The sequence below is a fragment of the Asterias rubens genome, chromosome 10, assembly GCF_902459465.1.
Source record: "Asterias rubens chromosome 10, eAstRub1.3, whole genome shotgun sequence".
NCBI lineage: Eukaryota > Metazoa > Echinodermata > Asteroidea > Forcipulatida > Asteriidae > Asterias > Asterias rubens.
Window position 1 is genome coordinate 5,333,276 of NC_047071.1, and position 21,343 is coordinate 5,354,618.

Below are 21,343 nucleotides of genomic sequence, written 5' to 3' on the forward strand. Positions count from 1 at the left end.
AACCATAGAGTTATTAGGGACTTTTCGTTTTCGACGACGGATGGTTCTGCGACGGTTGTTCAGCTAAACGTTGTCGTTTTCAGCACAACGAAGATTCATCCCAAGTACTGTCGTAGCAATTGAGGGACGACCGTCCTCAAAGCCGACGCATGCGCAGATGAGGCCAAATGTCATCTTTACCGTCGCAGAACCATCCGTCGTCGAAAACGAAAAGTCCCTATTATTAGATGACTACAACGGGGTGTATACAAAAACCTAGGTGATTGATATGATTCGTAGATTGTAATAGCTGCTACAGAATGCCGAGGCCTTGGTCTTTCCGACCACACACGCAGTTTGAGTGATGCGCGATAGCTTTTAATTGCTATTCTGTTGAAATTATTTCAACAACAAAACATCAGATTTTCAAGGCTGAATAGAGATTATTTATACGGTGTGTTTGAAGAAGAAAAAAATACTTCAAGTTCATGGAACGATTTGAAAACAAAGTGGGTGACAATTGTTGGTTTATGGGGAGGAATAATTTTTAGAAAAAGAGAACAACTTAAACCAAAATCTTTACAAAATAGGGAGACCGTCAACATAGGGTTCGATAGCTCAGTTGGTAAAGAACTGGCACGCTAATCTGGAGGTTGTTGGTTCGAGTCCCACTCTCTAGTAAATTTTCAGCTTTGAGTGCACACAATTTTGAAAGGTTTACATTTGATTCAGGGTGTTTGTTTACCATTTACTTGTATTTTTTCCATTTGCAAGACAAAATATTAGAAATAACTGCCACTTGGTGGTTTTAAAAATCAAACTTTCTGCACTATGGAAGTGTTTGTTGACTAACACATTTCACTTGGTGATTATAGCATGTAACAACTTTACAATTTAAAGGTAAGACTTTATATTTACAAGTCCTAAGTTAAAGAAACCTTTTTCCCACAAATTACATACAGAAGTTATTTATAATAACAAAAGCTTTTCAAACTTAAAAGTGAATTTGTCCAAACAAAAACATTCTAAAGAACGAAACAGGCCAAATTTATGGAAGAAAGTTTGAGGAAAAAATACCCCCCCCCCAAAAAAAAGGGGTTGAACAAAGAAGATTGACTAAAAAAATTAACACAAACAAGAAGTCGCCATGTCTCCTCATAAACTTTAAGTTACTTCGTTGGACTTCGTATAGCAGTTCTTGGAATACATAATTAAACAACAAGTGTAAACAATTATTTTTGTTTGAAACATAATGTATACATACAGTGGGTGGGAAACATTACAAATATAATACAAAATAATATTGTCCGTGTACTTTTAAAACATAGGTGTAAAAAAATAGATATATTATGAAATATAATAAGTTAAAGAAACCTTTTTCCCACAAATTACATACAGAAGTTATTTATAATAACAAAAGCTTTTTAAACTTAAAAGTGAATTTGTCCAAACAAAAACATTCTAAAGAACGAAACAGGCCAAATTTATGGAAGAAAGTTTGAGAAAAAATACCCCCCCCCCAAAAAAAAGGGGTTGAACAAAGAAGATTAACTAAAAAAATTAACACAAACAAGAAGTCGCCATGTCTCCTCATAAACTTTAAGTTACTTCGTTGGACTTCGTATAGCAGTTCTTGGAATACATAATTAAACAACAAGTGTAAACAATTATTTTTGTTTGAAACATAATGTATACATACAGTGGGTGGGAAACATTACAAATATAATACAAAATAATATTGTCCGGCGTACTTTTAAAACATAGGTGTAAAAAATTAGATATATAATGAAAGGAATAAAAAAACGTAGCGGGAGACTTTTGGGACGCTTGGTGGCAGCAGACTTACCGGGTAAAATCCATTGTTTTCGGTAATGTGCGCATGCACAGAACTACGTTAACACTGGAAGATTACCTGGTAAGTCTGCTGCCACCTAGCGTTCCAAAGGCTCCCAATGATTGGCACATGAACGCACTCAGTGCAAAGATAAACAATCCACTGTGGCTACGGCTGCAATTGTAGTATTAGGATTAAGGCAGTGAGCTTGCCACAGCCCCAGCCAGACTATTCCACTCATTGACTCTTCAGACATGGCATCGTCTTGGTCATGTACCCCGTTCCAATTACAGTAATGATTGCTAACTTTCATTACGCAAACATGGGACCAGACTATTAATTCGCCAAGCCTCAGTTTGGTTACAATGAGTTGGAATGGAGTAAAATCAAGATGGCCACACCGTGATGAAGGTCTATTAGTCTCAATCCTTCCAGTTCAAGTTGCCCACAGAAAAAGGCCATGTCTATATCTCTATAAAATGTCTATATTTTAGAGCGTGGACATTGCGGTAGCACCAGACCCTTAATAATGACATTCATCTCAAGTAAGATTGCAGGAACCACAAAGACAATATACAAAACAATAAACACAACACCATTCGCCTTGTTCAGCCTGAAAGAGCTGACTTTGATAAGTAGGAGTGCAGCAATCACAGTGATGAGCAGCATGCCGACGATCACCGTCAGGCCGTCGCTGTAGGTCTGTACAGGGCTGCCGCGGTGCACAAAGGTGGAGTGAAAGAACCACGGGAGCCCGAGACCCAGCAAGATATCAAAGATATTGCTGCCGATGGAGTGTGAGATTGCCATGTCACCGTAGCCTATGGGAAGAAGTTCGAGAAAACTTGATACTCTTTAAAACTACAAAGAGACGTACATAAATGTATGCCGGAAATCGTGTCCCTTTTTTTTAATTTTTTTTTTTTTATATAGAACCGGTACGTTAATCCGGAGGTCGTTGGTTCAAGTCCCGCTCCAGTAAATTTGACTTTGTTCAAACCAAAACTATTTAAAATTTACCCATCCAGTTTCCCTTGTGGTTTATTTCTTGATATTGAAGGTGATCCCATGGGTGCCCCATCCTTGGTTGTATCGCTAACTTGGGTGGGTCCCTGTCTACACTACAGCTAATGGTTAATTGGTGAAATCTTTCTCTGTTCAAACCCAAACCCAACTGAATAAAACCTACCGTTTCTTGCTGCAATGACACTGAGAATAGTATCGGGCGTACTAGAGCCGGCTGCTAGTAGAGTAAGCCCCATCACTGCATCGGGCAATGAAAGCACATAACCTGGGAGATAATGTACACTATTATTAGTCTGGAGAGCTTTGTCAATGTTGTGAACGTAGATGGCGGTGAGTTATTTAAAACAGGAGATGATATTTTGGATTTAGAAGAGAAGGGGGTCATTGTGCCTCATTATCGGTGCCCTATGGAGACCATGGATACAACAAAAGAAAGTGAAAAACAAAACAGCTCCATAGAGGAATACTATACAGATTTAGGAGATCCACAAGGCAATTTGTGTATCAAAGTCTATTTAAGGGAAACTGTTTAGTGCAGGAAAAAAGGAAAAAACGCTTTTAAAGAATGTTCCACAAGGATGTTTTTTTTTTTTTTTTTTAATAATGTGTGCGTTCTTGCATTAGAAGGCAAGTGAATGTGAGCATGTTGTTGTTGTTGTTGTTGTTGTTGTTGTTGTTGTTGTTATTGTTGTAGTAGAACTCACCAAGTATCGTCACCATCCACACTAACACATAAGTCACTAGACCGATCCAGACCAGGGCCAACACGAAGGTCAAAGGGTACCATCTCTGCCATCGTTTCAGAGAACAATTGGGTATTGTTAAATAGAACATAAGGGAGGCAGGGAAGCTCATCACCCAGATGAATCGTTGCGGGCCTCCGGACGGCAGGATGAAAGGCGACAGGGTGTTCTTTTCTTCTTCTCCTATGAAAGAAAGGGGAAAACACACATGTTAAATAAATTAGACCCGGAGTTGCCCAAGGAAGTATACAAGTTTAAAAACTGTCATTAAAAGATGTGTCTTCAACAAGCCCCCGTGTCAATGTTCTTTGTAACTTTTTTAAATGATTGTTAGCATAAAAACTTACTTGATAACGAGCAATGGAAAGCTGTTGATAGTATAACACATTGTGAGAAACGGCTCCCTCTGGAGTTATACGTATTTTGATAAAAGAGGTTTGTTCTCACTCAAATAAAAGACTTCGGGCCTGAAACCTTTTTTAGGCATCATAAAGCACACAATGGTGTTTTTCATTATTCTCTCCCAACTTCGATGACCAATTGAGTCCAAATTGTTCACAGATTTGTGACTTTATGCATATGTTGGTGTGGGATACACAAAGTGAGAATATTGGTGTTTGACAACTATCAAAGTTGTCCAGTGCCTTTATAATCAAGACAATGTTTATAGTAATGATGTAAAAACAAGTAAGATTTGAAACTTTGCATGGTGGAAAAACGAAGGTTTGCGGTAACACCATGTAGTGATAATCTCTATTGAGTTGAGGTGGTTCTGAAAAAACCCGTATGTTTCAACTCGACGTTTCGATCAGTATGCCCTGATCGTCTTCTGGATAAAACAAAACAGAGAAAGGGTTAAACGCCCTCATATTTGCTGCCTTAACAAAAGGGAAAGTAAACAACAATGGTCTGCATAGGGAAGTGCTAAAGGGAGTGCTTGCTACACAAGGAACTTTGTGCACAAAGTCTTTGAGGGATGGTAACTACATGGACAAAGGAAAGAACAATATATGTCTCCTTATGTGGATGCAGAAACGGGAATGTTAGTTTCCCGGTTTGTCATCTACCTTCGCTTTCTGATGTGTTACCTTCCTGCCCGTCTGTCTCTTGGGAAGAGTTGATGTTCTCATAAGACGAGCCTACTGCCGTCTCCTCGGTAGGTTTCTCGGTGGGTTTTTCTTTCACGATGTGTTGCTGCTCCTCTTCGTCTTCGTGTCTCGTAACACAAGCTGAAAATCTTTCGACTTGTCGCTTGATCACTGGGTCGAAGTACAAGAAGACGAGGTAGGCTGCGTACACTAGGAGAAAAACCATGGACTCGTACCTATAGAGTGGGTAAAGGACATTATTTTATATATAATCTAATCTTTGCGTTAGCGTATTAAAGGGGTTCAACTCGTAAAATACGGACATTTGCGCAAATAGTCACGACGTTAACAAGTATTCACCCCTCTTATATTTCGTTAACAAAAATCACAGTTTGTACCCCAGGGATAAATAGCTCCTTTACTTACCAGTGGACTTCATTGTCTAGTATAACCAATGCAAGGCAAAAAATGCATACACAGTACCACATGGAGTCACGAGCAAGCGGCCATTTTGTCAGGTAGACGGTCTGAAAGTAAAAAAAAAAAAAAAAAAAAATGGACGAACAGACATCATCAATTCGATTATCAAATAAAGCTGTGTTTACTAAGTGTAACACACCTTTATAAAGTCAGATTGTTCGCTTTTTTGATGATTGTGTATCGCTGATTAAATATCATCCTACTAACATAATATCTGACATGCATACCATAATATCGTGGAGGTTGATGTCGAGACTTAGGCCGTGTCCGAAACGACGACTTCGGCTACAGCTACGTCTAGATCAGCGCGTCTACCAGTGTTGAAGAATAGGCAGACGCGCGCGATCTAGCCGTAGCTGTAGCCGAAGTCGCCGTTTCGGACACGGCCTTACTACAACAGGACACTTCCACACACGTGTTTGACCAATACACTAGCGGATACCTATTATTGAATCATACACAACTAACTAATGATCATGAGGGCCCAGCATGACAACAAAGAATAGACTAGTGAGGACTTGACTGTCCCGGTTGAAAAAATTTCCTCGGAGGGTAGGCCATACAACCACACGGTATACATGTTTATAATTTGATATCTCCATTTTATAATTGGTGTTCGATTCGTGTCATGGTGTGTCCCCCTCTCCTGTTTTTCATCATTGTGTCCCACGAATCTCAGTAATTCTGCCAAGTGTTTCAAGTTCCTACATAACATGGACCTCTTTTTCTCATGAGGTTTCCTCTCCGTAGTAAGGCTTAAAAGCCGGGTAATATTTTTTTGTCAATGGTGATTGATATTATAAAGAAAGATACAAGCAAAATCACATGTGAAAGTTTCAGCTACATACAGTGTCGACTTGCTGAGAAACTTTGAAGCACGAAACTGTCGCGGTATGTTTGGAAGAAAAATTAGCGAGGCCGGTGACAGCGCCACCAACCGCATCTCTGGACACAGCATTCGATAATGGACACCAATACTCAGAAATCTAAGAAACGATTCATGCCTAATTTTTATTTTTTATTCAAATGTGTCTGGGGTGAAACATATAAATCCAAACTAAATTACTTCGACAATAATCCTTTCTCAGAATAGATTTGACTAACATCCACAGCTGCAGTGATTATAGCCTTATTTACAGTAATGACGTTTTGGAGTAGGCCCTAGGCCTATTTAAATATATATGACGTTAAACCCATAGAGAAAGGACTTTGTGTGTACCTGCATCATACAGAATGAATCATACATTTTCCTTCACTTGAAATACTCGTTGTTTGGCATAGGCCTACCAGCACATGTTAAGTAAAGTGCACCTAGCCACCAAGTTCGTTCTAGGCGAGTTATTTCAATAGGGTTGGGCTACAATAATGTTTATACTCGATGATGGCATTGCCACAATTAAGGTTTTCAGACATAAGGTTGTTTCGGACGCATACAAAAACCAACTTGTAATATCACATTGTTTTCGAAATACCGACACATGCACAACGTGAATACAATTCAAATGAAGACAACAAGAAACCGTTATTTGAGACTGCACGATTGCACTTTGTTATACTGTAGGAAGAAAGGCACACTCAAAACTTGGTCAGCTGTTTTTTGTTTACGGTAATTTAAATTTTCTGGTAATTATGATGTCATGTAAGTTGTCTCACATGACAGTATATCCTATAGATCAGGAAGTTCCCTGACAGGAAATGCACGGTCTATATTATAAGTATCATCAAACTAGTTTCCGGTTTATATTATTGCAATGAAACAGAAAATGACAATAGAAAGGCCACTATTTTGTTGTCGTAATCACGGCCCGCATTAAAATTCTCATCGAGCTAGTGTCCAGTTTTTCACACACACCTAAACAGAAAATACAAAAAGGGCTGGTCTTTGATCAATAAAGCAAGCCTGTAAAGCATCTTGTAATTTGACGTTCTTTCTTGGCGGTGTGATTTTCGGCACTGAGGGTTTTTCAAATGATCTCCGAGAAACTCAGTTATAATTTAACTGATGGCCATTTTCAAGATTAAGATATTGCAATAAGTAACGTTGGAGCCACCCACCTGTCCTGCTAGAAGGCCGCAAAGCCCCACCACACATAGGATGTTAAACACAGCTGAGCCGATCACTGTACCAACTCCAATGTTCCCTTTGGCGATGAACACCCCTATAACATGGTTTATTGGAAAATGGTTTGATTGCTGTTATTACACCTTGCATGTCTGCCTGTCTGTCTATCTGTCTGTCTTAATGATCTTCCCATCAAAGGGAACTCGGCAAACTCCTAACAAGTAAAGGGGATATAAACACCAAGCTGGAAACAGCAAATATCTCATACAAACATTTGTTTAACGTCTAGGACTGACAATCACAAGGTTGTGGGTACGAATCATACCAAGCTAGTCACTCATTTAACAATGAATAAGATTTGTGTGCGAATCTATGGAAAAAATACAAACGCCTTATAAACATAATAAAATATTTTAACAGAAGTGTATAGTTATTTTAACATGATTCAACAACTAGGGCATTAACTGTGAAAACATAACTAAAAATATATTCACCAAAAATGGAAGTGAAAAGCTCTGGAGCCGATCCTCCAATGGCCATAAACGATGCACCAGCAACATCCTCCGATAGGTTAAGAGCTGAAGTTTAGTAAAATAGAAGAAGTAGAAAAATAAAAAATATAACAATTTCATTTAAGAGGCACTTTATTTGGTGCATGTCTTAAATACATCGGAGGACTTAGATACCATGCCCTCCATTGCCCTGGTCTTGGCCTCGCTGCCCCCTTCAAAGTGTCCCATAGACTTTAAGATTTTGTTATGGAAGATATTCCTGATTTGGTTCAGAGGCCACACAGCCCTTTGCAAAATGAAAACGGCCTTGCCCGCTCACCAAATGACGACAGCCAAGGCATGTTGGTGACAACAATAATTATATTGGCATAATGATAACGATCTGCTTAATACTTCCTTTGAATCAAGGTATACGGACAACAAAATTGGGACAACAGACTCTGGAGACTGCCTATACATAAAGTCGTTAATAAAAACACACGAAAGAAAAAAAAAACCAACCAACAATTTGTTTGAGTATTATTTGAAAAAAAAAAAAAACCTAGCAGGCCTGTTCTTAAAGGAAATCTGCACTCTGGTGACATTGTTTATAAAACAGTTGTTTAACCATTGTAATTCAGTGCAACACACCTTTAATTTTAAAGTAAACATCGAAACAGCCTGACAGTCTGTACATTGAACTGAATTCATCATGTACAGGAAAATCCACACAACTTCTCTTTATACCTCAAGGTCTCCTGTGACCTTATTGTTCTGTTACTAGGTCTTTTTAACCTCTGGGTGGACGTGGGTGCGGAACTCGCAGTTATTTTAGCGATGACCCAAATATTTTGTCAGGTACCCGGATAGGATTTCAAATTTGCAACATTAAATTTTCTGCAGTAAATATTAACAAGTGGAGCTTGCCTTTATAAAGCTTACGAATTGCCCTATCTTTCAAAGTGCCTTACTTTATTTAATATACTAACATTTTTGATTAAAAGAAATGAATTTTTAAATTTTTATTTTGATCTTTAATTTTTAGTCTGGTGCTCATTAGACTTTGGCTCATTGTACATTACCTGAACACAGTGTCTCTAGTGAAGGCATGAAGTAGCTATCACACACCAACGCCAGGACACCAAACAAGTAGCAGACAACAGCAAAGTTGATGAGCAAACCGCCGTGACGCAACACGTCTAAGCTCATCACATTTGGCGGGAAGTTGTCGATGCTGGGCGGGGTGCAGTTGAAATCATATGACGGAGAGAGCGTGGCTGCTTTATGCGGGAACATAAAAATAATGTTAAAACAGGGTAGCTTGTTGCAAAGGAAAACAAATCTCGCTTGAAAATAGTTTTTTTTTTTCAATGTTCTTGTGTGTGTGCACAAACGAGGTATTTCTCGTATGCTATTAAATTTTGGTGTTCATTATTTGCATGCAGTGCAGTTGGTTCAAACCAACTTTTCCAGTTAAACAATTTACTTTAGTATAAAGCAAAATGTTAACGGAACATTATAGTACTCGGTAATGCTGCAAGCTATGCTTAATGTATATTTCGAAAATAGTTATAAATGAGACCAAACGCCGTTTGACAAATTACAATCATTGGGGGAGTTAGTTTAAAGGGAAGGTACACGTTTGGTAATATCTCAAAACAAATATTAACTTAAAAACTGACTTGGTAGTGAACATTGGAGAGCTGTTGATAGTATAAAACATTGTGGGAAACGGCGCCCTCTGAAGTAGCATAAGTTTTGAAATGGAGGTAATTTCTCAATAAAATAATAAAAGACTTCTAGCTAGAAGTCTTTTATTCCTATCTGAAAGCACACAAAATTCATCCAACAAGGATGTTTTTTTTTCTTCATAATTTTCTCTCAACTTCGATGATCGATTGAGCTCAAATTTTCACAGGGTTGTTATTTTACGCATATGTTGAGATGCACCTAGTGAGAACACTGGTCTTTGACAATTACCAATAGTGTACCTTCCCTTTAAGTCAGAGAATAAACAGACTCTAAAGTGTAGATTCGTGACTACAGTGTACTCGCCTTCGACAGGTACATTCTATCTAATCCACGAACAACAAAATGTCCTCATGACATTGAATTCTTGTGCACTCAAGCACGGACACTAACATAGCCAGCTTTATGGTGTATGACCTTTTCACAATGAAACACCCTTGCATAATTATGGGTGCGTTCGTTTAGCTGGAAGTCTGGAATTCTTGTGCACTCGAGCACGGACACTAATATATCCAGCTTTTTAAAGTCACCATGTGACCCGAAAATGGCTTTTCATGGTGTATGACCTTTTCACAATGAAACACCCTTGTATAATTATGGGTGCGTTCGTTTAGCTTCCCTGGGTCGACCCCAGTGTGTGGCGATTTTTTTTTCCAGGACAAACGTGGGTCCTTGATTTTTATTTTGCCACACACCGGGGTCGACGACCTAGGGAAGCTAAACGAACGCACACATTAATAGTTACAGGTGCCTGTTCCCTGCCACCACCCTCTCACCCAGTTTTACCCAAAAGGAATAATTTATATCGTCTTGAGTAAATTAGATTATAAAAGCCAAAATATATTACATATATTACGAATGAAGAAGTGGTTTACCAGGATACGGAAATGTTTTAAAATACCTGTCCTGTATACATCCAGTCAACCTTTTTGACCTTAAATAAGGGAGATAAAGCGGCAGCCATGTTTGCTTCCACAGGACACCTTGGTCAATATTGTCATAGACCAGTAGTCTCACTCGGTGTACCCAAAAACACATGCATACAATCATAAATCAGTGAAAATGTGAACTCAATATTGGTCGTCGAAGAAAGAAGGCACACTTGTTGCACAAATCTGTGCTTTTCGATACCTAAAAAAGCCTGAGTAATACAATAGTTGAGTAGGAAGTTACCTTTTTCTGAAAAAAAAAAAAACTACGTTACTTCTTCAGAGTGGGGCCGTTTCTCACAATGTGTTATACTATCAGCAGCTCCCCATTGCTTTTTACAAAGAAGTTTTATGCTAACAGTTACTTTGAGTAATTTCCAAAAGTGTCCATGCCTTTAAGGACACACAAAATAGGACTTATATACAATAACATAACTCTTACCGATTATTGGTCCAGTCGTTTGCAAGAGTCCAGTAGCGGCCTCACCGCCCACATCACGCCTCGAAACACGGCGCGTTCCCTGATCGTCTTTAGTCCCATCTGGTAGAACCGCACCAGTGTCCACGGACAATGTTATCAAAATAGCAGTCGCAGCCAGCAACAGTGCGAGACAACTTGCCGAGAAAGCCACCATGCCACATACAGTTCTCCCCCGCCGTAGTCCACGGTACGGGGAGCCCCCGGTGGGAGTCATGTTGTTGCTCTGGTGGGTTCGGGTTGTGTCACTACCGTAGTATATCCAGGGTGACGACTTCACTGTGATGCCAGATTGTCCAATAATGGCACACTAGGTGCTTCAACAGCCCCACCTCCTATAGCTGAAATAAATCAAAATCTACTGCATAATTTCTTCCTGTGGGTGTGCATTTCTTTAACGCTCTATGTGTTTTTTGTTGTTTTTGTGATTTGACCCCGCTCTACTGGATCACAAGCGACCCGCTCACAATCGACTGTGGATGTGAGACTCGCTCAAGTTTCAATTGGTTTAGTACGGTATACATGAGCGAATGAAGTCACGAAGTGTTCAAAGGGATGTGACGTTGTAGTTCGAGTGAAGTACGAGGTTTGAACCTGCAGTCAAGTTGTTGACAACTGTTAAAGCAGTTGTGGAAGTTATGAAAGAAGTAGCATGAAATGTCAAAGTGTTTTTTTGTGTGTATGTTTTTGTGTGTGTGTGGTTTTTTTTTGGGGGGGGGGGGGGGGGGGGGGGGAGAGCGGACAAAATGATCGCAGGGAGTGTTTTGTGTTATCATAGTCGTGAGTTAGAGGCCTTGAATAGGTTTGGTAAATGTCAAATACAAGTATTCTCACTTGTAGGCCTATCCCATTTTTAACAAACATGAGAGTCATATTGGTCAACAAATTGCAAGAGAATAATGAACGAAACATCACCGTTGTTGCATAACTCTGTGTGCTCTCATATGCAACACAAAAGGCTTTCAGCTGAGTCTATTATTATTATTATTCATTGAGTAAGACATTACCTCTTTCTCAAAAACTATGTTACTTTAGAGGGAGCCGTTTCTCACAAGTGTCGACAGCTCTCCATTGCTCGCCACCAATTACGTTTGTATGCTAACAATTATTTTGAGTAATATTATTTTTTTACCGATAGTGTCCATGCCTTTAGAGACAGTGGACACTATTGGTAATTGTCAAAGACTAGTCTTCACAGTTGGTGTATCTCAACATATGCATAAAATAACAAACCTGTGAAAATTTGAGCCCAATCGGTCATCGAAGTTGCGAGATAATAATGAAAGAAAAATAACCCTTGTTACACGAAGTTGTGTGCGTTTAGATGGTTGATTTCGAGACCTAAATCTGAGGTCTCGAAATCAAATTCGTGGAAAATTAATTCTTTCTCGAAAACTATGGCACTTCAGAGGGAGCTGTTTCTCACAATGTTTTATTCCATCAACCTCTCCCCATTACTCGTCCCCAAGAAAGGGTTTTATGCCAATAATTATTTTGAGTAATTACCATTAGTGTCCAGTGCCTTTAACAACAGTTGTGGAAGTTGGACAGTCATTGCCTGAACATCATGTGCACATACTTGTACGAAAGTAGCCCATTTTGTCATGATAAAGTCACCTAGAAGTGGTACTTTGGCACAATAAAGCTTTTATCACTTAAATATGTGTTTTGATGAGTGGAATATGAATAAACAGTTAACTAAGGTTCCAACAAATTAGTTTCCATTTTATTCACAAATTTTAAAGTTGCCCGACCACGAGAGTGTTTTACTGCACATGGCTTCAAAAGACGTCGGACCGGACCACTTCGCAAACTGACCCCATCTTTAGTTGTTTTGCTTCATCCAGCAGCAATCTGGTCGACATTGCCGGGAAAATGCAAGAAAACAATTTTGTTTCGAAACGTACAAACTCACGACTAGGACTTGCATGTACTTGCACGTACGTGTGTTCGATGTTCGATCGAGGAAAAGTCTGCCTCGACTGACGTCACAAAAGGGGTAGGCGGAGTCACCCCAACAACTTTATATATTTTTTATGAATTAACCAACCTTTCATTGAAATTCGGGTGGTGCAGGAAAAATAGTGAAAAACTGAAAAAGGAGAAAATACAACTAACAATAGTCAAGCAATAGATACACATGTTGTTACCGTATACCAATTATACATTGATACCTTACCACTCAATGCCTTAAATTCTATGTACACTGTATATGTAATAAAGGATATTCAATACACTATTTGAAGTTTGGGGGTGAGTGGGTCAAAACAATTTTTGGGGAAAAATCTACTACGAATTGACCATAAGTAAACATTGAGGCGACTCAATTCGATACTTAACCCATAATCGTGACCCAGTGGATGGATGTTGAGAGAAACTTTAGCAACGTAAGTCGTAAGTTTTTATTAATAAAATAAAAATGCAAAAAGTATGTCAAATATATTAAATTTAAATGAAATTACTTTGCAATAAAAAAGTTCATTACAATAAAGTGTAGTTGTCCATGATAAACACAAAACACAAAAAATGAAAAAACAGCAGCAATGAATAAATCAAATTAAAAATGCTATGTAAAAACCAATAAAATAATAAAGGAGGTATACATTTTAGAATTTTGTTTTATTAATAGTATTCGGTTTCTCAAAATGCCGGTACCATCAGGGGTCGATTTCACAGAGAGTTAGGCCTAGTCCTAACTTAGGACATAGTTCTTGGAGATATAAGAAACGTATGGCTAGTCCTAAGTTAGGACGATTAACTCTTCCTAACCCGAGACAAGATCTTTGTGAAATCCACCCCAGCTTCAATAACTTGCATGGGCTAATTCCTTTTTAAATATCAAGTCGGTTTAGTAATTAGAACATATTTCTTTACCGTTTTGCCAAAGCCAGTATTGGCATGATTGGCCCCGAAAAGGTTTTCTATATGACACCATTTTGACAAAAATGGTGTGCAGCTACAAAACCAGTATTGGCTCAAAGAGAGGTTTTCTGCCTGTTTTCCTGTTGATGGAACATTTTCAAAGCGTCTACCTTGCATCTTCAAAGCGTCTAACCAGCGAATTTGGACTCTACGCCACCCATTTACATAGACAATACTGACATAGAACGTGAACTTATGGGCATAGACACTTCTAAAGCTTGTGGCCCAGACAACTTACCAGGCTTTATTTTGAAGTCATTTGCAACTATAATATGTAGCCCTTTGTCTTATCTTTTTAAAAGATCTCTATGTGAAGGTCAGTTTCCTGCATGTTGGAAAATTGCTAACATTGTCGCTATTCACAAATCCGGTAAAAAACAGAATGTAGCAAATTATAGACCAGTATCTTTGTTACCACTTGTTTCTAAAGTGTTTGAAAGGGTTTTGTGTACACAACTTGTACGTCATGTCCAGCCTGCTATCTCTGAACATCAGCATGGATTTGTACCTGGAAGGGATTGCACCACCAATCTTACTGCATTATTACAGGAAGCTTATTCTGCAGTTGATCGGAGGGGGCAGCTGGACGTCATGTTCACTGACTTTTCGAAAGCTTTTGATCGGGTTGATCAAAAACTTCTTATTCACAAACTTGCTTCATATCACATACATCCCCAATTACTAATTTTACTGCGTAATTATTTAAGTGAAAGGAAACATCGAGTAGTTGTTGATGGGGAATGCTCTAACTGGTATCCAGTTTTTTCAGGTGTACCTCAAGGTTCTGTACTTGGTCCGGTCTTATTTACATTGTTTATAAATGATTTGCCATCATGTCTCACAAACAGATCTTTACTATTTGCAGATGATATGAAGGTTTTCCGTCAGGTTTTTAATGATTCCGATTGTGCTTCTTTACAGTATGATTTAGATAAAATACATTCCTGGTGTGCAACCTGGAAATTGCAACTTAACTTGAAGAAATGTTCTGTAATGAGTGTGACACTAAAAAAGAAGCCATGTTTGTTCAATTACACGATTTCTGATTGTATTTTAAACCGTGTTTCCACCCAGAAAGATCTTGGTATTTTTATAGATAGCAAACTTAATTTTGTTAGCCATGTTACTCATGTAGTGAAGAAAGTTAATCGCATGATTGGTCTAGTGTAGCGAAACTTCAGATGCTGTAAAAATGAACGTGTACTTCGAACCTTGTATTGTTCTCTTATTAGACCTCGATTGGAGCATTGTACTCTTGTTTTTAACTCAATTTCTCAATCACAATCTGACCGACTAGAAAGACTACAAAGGCGTTACTTGTTTTTTATGTACAAAGTTCTTCACAACAACAATCAAGGTGATGTTACTTATTTGGAAATGTGTAAATTATTTAGCTTACCAACTCTTGCCCAGAGGAGAACAGTTAACGATTGCTTGTTCCTCTACAAACATATCCACAGCAAGTATAAATTAACCACTGCTAATCCTTTCAGTTTTCATGTTCCAGAACGTCGTACTAGATCAGCTTCCAAGCACATCATGCATGTTCCCATGAGCCGAGTTGATGTTACCAAAAAAGGGTTTGTTTCCAGAGTTTCGTCTTCATACAACCAGCTTCATGAATCATGCGATGTGTTTGGGGCTAAAACATTAAACTGTTTTCGCAGACAGCTAATTAAATTTGCTAAATAATATTTTTTATTTAATATTTAACTGTGAACATCTCATGTGCAGCTGCTGGTCAGTTGTAACTTCATCAAATTGCTTTGTAAATCTGAGTGTTTTTATTGTGTTTGTTTGTTCGTTGGGGTGTTTGTTGGTGTGTTTGTGTTTAAGTTGTTGTTGGTGTTTGTGTTGTTTCTATTTTTGTTTGTTTGTTTGTTTGTTTGTTTGTTTGTTTGTTTGTTTGTTTGTTTGTTTGTTTGTTTGTTTGTTTGTTTGTTTGTTTGTTTGTTTGTTTGTTTGTTTGTTTGTTTGTTTGTTTGTTTGTTTGTTTGTTTGTTTGTTTGTTTGTTTGTTTGCTTGCTTGTTTGTTTGTTTGTTTGTTTGTTTGTTTTTGTTTTTGTTTGTTTGTTTGTTTGTTTGTTTGTTTGTTTGTTTGTTTGTTTGTTTGTTTGTTGTACTTATTGGGGTTTCGTGTGTTGTTCTGTTTGTGTATTCTTACTTCATGTGTTTGTTTTAATGTCCGATGTGTGTTTGTGTACTTGTTGGTATTCCCTGGTCTGTTTGATGTGGGTTTCGGTGTACTATTTTTGTCTACTTATAATAATGTTTTTATCAATGTTTAATTTTTAATGTTATATATTGTTGTATTTATATTGTATTTAAATTTATTTAAATTTATATTTATATTCATATTTAAATTTATATTTTTACATAGTTTTTAACGATTCCTGTAAGTGGCGGCTTTCCGCTGTTGGATATCAATAAATAAAAAAATAAAATAAAATAAAATAAGTAGAGGTCAACATGGGGTCGCGGAAACTGGAACAAGTTTGAAATAGGTTGTATAGGTCTTGAGATCTGGTCCCAATTCAGGTTGACCCGAAAATAGAGGTCAACATGGGGTCACGGTTTTCCAAAGTAAAAATTTAAAAGGAGTCTATAACTGAAACAAAAAATGAAGATTGATTGTGTAGTATAACTGAAACAAAAAATGGGCCAACTTCCGGTTGACCCGGAAGAATACTTCTTGAGATATGGCGCTCTACTAAGATTTACTAATTAAATATGCAAATGAAGATCACAAGGTTAATTAATTAATAATTTAAAACAAAATTACGTTTAGAGTAAAGCTTATTTTCAAGCTTCAATTTTATATAAGATTTAACTCTTTTATCTTTAGACTTTATACACCCCCCCCCTAAATTCAGAACTTTATATAGTACTTTTTTCGCTTTGGATTCAATTAATACGTGCCTCTCCGTTTATTATAAGGAAATATTTGTATAATACTTTACCTAGCCTTTTATAAAACGTGTTGAGTGCGTCCCGGTCTGTGTTTGTCCATCACATTCATGATGCACATAATATCTGTTTTCCATCAAAACGGTTTTTGTGTGGTCATAATGTTCTCACCTCCGGGTCTGTTTACACAGGGCTATACTTGTGTGATTTCAGATTTCCCCTAACACACAAAACTATCGGTAGAGACTCTTGTTCAAAAACATTTCCCTTCACTGAATATAAATATTTGTATTTCCCCGGCATACACCATTTCCGGAAGACGACAACCAATTGTGGGACATAGATAACCCTTCCACACCCTCTCCTACCCATTTGTTATTATTATTATTATTATTATTATTATCTTTTTAGAAAGAGCTGATTAATTTGATGTTTGTTGCGTTCCCCCTTACATAGTTATAAAATGGTACTAAAATGTTTGGCAAGTCAGTCAACCCGCTGGTGAGTGTAATTTATTCCTCCATGGTGGTGTGAACTAGAAAATAACAACAACTAATATCCACAATCTACACAATCATAGGTTTTGAAGTAGGCCTGCACCGACCGGACGCAAAATTCGGATATCCCAAAATCCCATCACCGATCCCTAAAGTTGACTGATTGCAAAAAGCCACCTCCGATCCCTTAAGTTGACCGATTGCAAAAAGCCATCACCAATCCCTAAAGTTGACCGATTGCAAAAAGCCACCACCGATCACTAATCAACGGTCGTGAATATGCATGGCCGATCGCTATATACCATCACCGATCATGAATATGCATGACCGATCGCTAAAATGGACCACCGATCGTGTTTTATCACCGCTCGCTAAAGTTAATCACCGATCGCATAGGACCACCACTGATGAACAATTGGATCACCGGTTGCAAAAGACCATCACCGATGATTAAATGCCTCTTTGGCGTTCCATACTCTATGCGTTACTTATTAACATGTTATTATATTTCTGAATAATTACAACAGAAAACAATAAATTAATTACCTTATTTCATATTCCACCACCCACCAACAGCACACGTTGACACGGACTAATAACCTGACGTTCTTGTTGCTGCATGCTGCAGACGAGAGGGAAAGTTACGAACCGCGCGGGCGATATTTGCGCGACAGTGAAAATGACACGCTATTTTGCGAAAATGGTTTTTGAACAGTGTAAATAACTGTGCTGAATTGCAATGCTGCGCGACCATCGCGCACTAAACAATATCGGCGCGAAACCGGCCTGACCCGGGGGGGGGGGGGGTGCGAGTGTGTTCTGGCTGTTCTGTTAATCGTCCTCACCGTACTGATTAATGACAGCACTGTTTACAGACTACCTCCAAGGTTACAAGCGGCGCCCATGTTTTCCAAAAGTTGAAACAGGAATTTATTCTGGTATTAAATTTAATAATTCAGAAATTCAGAAATTCAAAATACACAATAATTCACAACCTCTTGATAGGGAGGAAGGGTCGGTGGCACTCGACCGAACGTTGTACGAGTAAGTTCTGTATCAGGCGCTTGTATTGTGCCCGCCTTCGGAGCCAATTCAATTAGTATTTTTCTCACACATTAGTCGACCAATTTGTCATTGCTATGTCAGACTTGTCATTTCATATTTTGGAGAGAAACAAATTAGTCAATCAGTACTCTGTATCAACTAATCTACGGACAAAATTAGAAATAACAAATTCGAATTAGTCTTTAAAAAATATTGATTAGTAATTTCATTAGCTCAATTAGTAAAAGTGTTTCCTATTAGGTAGTTCGGATTGAAAAATTAGTCATGAATGGAAAGACTGATTTTTATTGCGTAGTTGACTAATTTTTTCTCCAAATTTACTACTAGATGTTTTCAGTGTATGGTGCCAGAGCTATTACAAGTTATGTTATTCAAGATGGCGTCGGCGGCCATTGTGAATATTGCGCAATAAAACAAAAGTTCCTATCACATTTCAGAGGTTCATAGGGGCTTATTTTCTTTTTAGATGGTTCCTGAAGTCAAATCCATCGAGAAAAAAAGGTAGCAAAAAAATTGCCACGGAATCCAAAGATATGACCCTACTATAAATACTATTCTTTTACTCATTTCCTAAAAACTATGCCATTTCAAGCAAAACTATTTCAAGGGAAGTTTTCTACTATGACCATCTTTGTACCATGTAAGTTTTGTGCAAATCTGTGAGCATTTATATTTTCATTGTTACCAATGTTGTACACACCCTTTAACCATATATAAAACAGTACAATTATTTGTCAGTAGTCAAAGTCCACTTGTGAAAGAAAGACATCATCATGGCCAATCTAACATTATTAAACTGTGTAAGTTTTAACTGTATTTGATACGCTTTCAGTGCAAAATCTGTTAGCACCCCCAAAACGTGTGCAATGAGCATGTAATTCCAACATATGGTTCTGTATACTCAATTTCCATAATATTGCGTCTAAACTGTGTTAAATTAAACTTTTTAACAAACAAATTCCTCTATGGAATGTACCTCTTAGAGTTATTGTTGGCAGCAATTGAAGTTGTGTTCAAGATTTTGCACTGAAAGGGCATACAAAATTACAGGTTTTCACGTAAAATTAGAGACTTGTGATACTTGTTTACTTTCATAATTGTTTCACTGTCGATAAATTTGACCTTAAATACCGCTTTATTAAAGTCCAGTCATCACGGTGTGTACTGTAGGTGGGACTAATGGGTTGTTAAAACAACTTTTTAACTTTGCAAGTTGGGAAAAAAAATCTTTTGAAGTTTGTTTAATAATGTTAAACAATTTTTGAGATTCAGTAGTTATTCAGCAGATTGTTCTCAAAGGAACTGATGGTTAACAAAGTTGCTTCAGTTGGAGTTGTGTTGGATTTGCAATAAATTTACAGTGACTAATTATAACAGAAGTGTGTAAAAGACTAATTATTGGTATTCTCAGACTAATTGAAAGACTAAAAAGTTGTGCTGCATGACTAATTAATTTTCTTGGATGACTAATTTAATTTCGTGTATTACCAATCCCCAGATCAATTAGTCATTTTGAACCATTTTCAACTACAAACTATAATTTGTCATTTCAGTGTGTATTGTCTAATCTTTTGATTGAGTGACCAATTAAAGATTAGTCAAATTAAACCATGTAAATGACTTTTTGTTTTTAGACAATTGACTAAGTGATGTTTTCAGTAAACGTATGCATAATACTACATACCTGTGAAAATTTGAGCTCAATTGGTCGTCGAAGTTGGGAGGTATGAATGAAATAAAAAACACCCTTGTCACACGAAGTTGTGTGCTTTCAGATGCTTGATTTCGAGACCTCAAATTCTAAACTTGAGGTCTCTAAATCAAATTCGTGGAAAATTACTTCTTTCTCAAAAACTACGTCACTTCAGAGGGAGCCATTTCTCACAATGTTTTATACTATCAACCTCTCCCCATTACTCGGAACCAAGTGAGGTTTTATGCTATTAATATTTTGAGTAATTACCAATAGTGTCCACTGCCTTTAAAAGAAATTGACCATGAATGGACCCCCAAGTAAACATTACGGCAATTCAAGTCAACACTTACCCGAACGCGTGGCTCAACTGAAGGAAATGGTTGAAGCAAAAGCGCGCCCTTGAACCAGTCTGGGCAGCATGCAGTTGGTTTCTGAACTCAACCAGAAGGGATAAAGCTTTATGAGTGAAATTTGTGCTATGAATACATGCCCGTATAAGATCAATCACACGTGAGGACAAAAAATGAATACGATTAAATCTGTTCACTGATTGTACTTTTAAGGTGATATACAGGTTAGGTAGAGCTGACAGAACAACCACAGGCAGTGTTCATTAAAGTACAGTTTTCTCGAGTTAAGCTTCATTTCAGAGAAAAATATTTTGCCGAAATAAACTGTTCAAGTGTGAACTTCATTATTAGTAAGCTTTCAGCCAAAAATCTAACAATGGTATTTTCGGTACCCTTTATCAAAATTTGGTATTATACCTTTTAAAGGCAGCGCATACAGTATTCTATTTACGGGTGCCACCCGTATCCTACACCGACCCGCATGTTTATCACATCGATAATCAAAATGTTGATGCGATTTCAATTTCAAAGTAATGGAATTCCAATTTTTATTGGGCCTAGATTTCAGAAACGCATATAATTAACTAGCCAAAGTAGATTAATCTCTGTTCATAATGAAAAGGTAGTCTAGCAGTGTAAAAGCCATGCAGCTATAAATTTCTTCCAACCTACTGTTTTCCGTATATAAAAGGAAGTCGATTGTAGGTTTTGAAATTTTGCATGGTGGAATAGGCCTAAAGTAAAACCAGTATTTGTCGAGTATAGTGTTGGTTCTGAAAAGAACCGGTGCTTAAAGGCAGTGCACACTATTGCATTGTCAAAGACTAGCCTTCACGGTTGGTGTATCTCAACATATGCATAAAGTAACTAACCTGGGAAAGGTTGAGGTCAATCGGTCGTCAAAGTTGCGAGATAATAATGAAAGAAGAAAACACCCTTGTCACACGAAATTGGAATTCCATTACTTTGAAATTGAAATCGCATCAACATTTTGATTATCGATGTGATAAACATGCGGGTCGGTGTAGGATACGGGTGTCGCCCGTA

General features: G+C 37.7%; 1 protein-coding gene across 2 annotated transcripts; it reads right to left on the minus strand.

The window, feature by feature from the left end:
* Nucleotides 1-147: 147 nt before the first annotated feature.
* Nucleotides 148-20,381, minus strand: LOC117295741 (sodium/potassium/calcium exchanger 3-like). Of its 2 annotated transcripts, XM_033778462.1 has the most exons (10): nt 20,297-20,381; nt 10,824-11,200; nt 8,786-8,983; nt 7,707-7,790; nt 7,206-7,309; nt 5,097-5,197; nt 4,650-4,906; nt 3,544-3,765; nt 3,003-3,104; nt 148-2,634 (listed from the first exon to the last, which is right to left on the minus strand). In XM_033778462.1, exons 2-10 carry the CDS (start codon nt 11,074-11,076, stop codon nt 2,297-2,299), a joined length of 1,659 nt encoding a protein of 552 aa, XP_033634353.1. In that variant the 5' UTR covers nt 11,077-11,200; nt 20,297-20,381; the 3' UTR covers nt 148-2,296. The 2 variants fall into 2 exon arrangements, with proteins under 2 accessions (XP_033634353.1, XP_033634354.1); XM_033778463.1 differs by lacking the exon at nt 20,297-20,381 and having other exon boundaries at nt 8,786-8,980; nt 10,824-11,486.
* Between the last annotated feature and the right edge of the window lie 962 nt (nt 20,382-21,343).

Bases quoted from the DNA above. Each gene is read 5' to 3' on its own strand.
- LOC117295741 (XM_033778462.1), bottom strand. From the start codon at position 11,076: ATGACTCCCACCGGGGGCTCCCCGTACCGTGGACTACGGCGGGGGAGA. The intron at 7,310-7,706 runs GTGAATATATTT...ACCATGTTATAG, and splicing joins GCTTTTCACTTCCATTTTTG to GGGTGTTCATCGCCAAAGGG. The intron at 5,198-7,205 runs GTGGGTGGCTCC...TTTTACTTTCAG, and splicing joins GCGGCCTTCTAGCAGGACAG to ACCGTCTACCTGACAAAATG.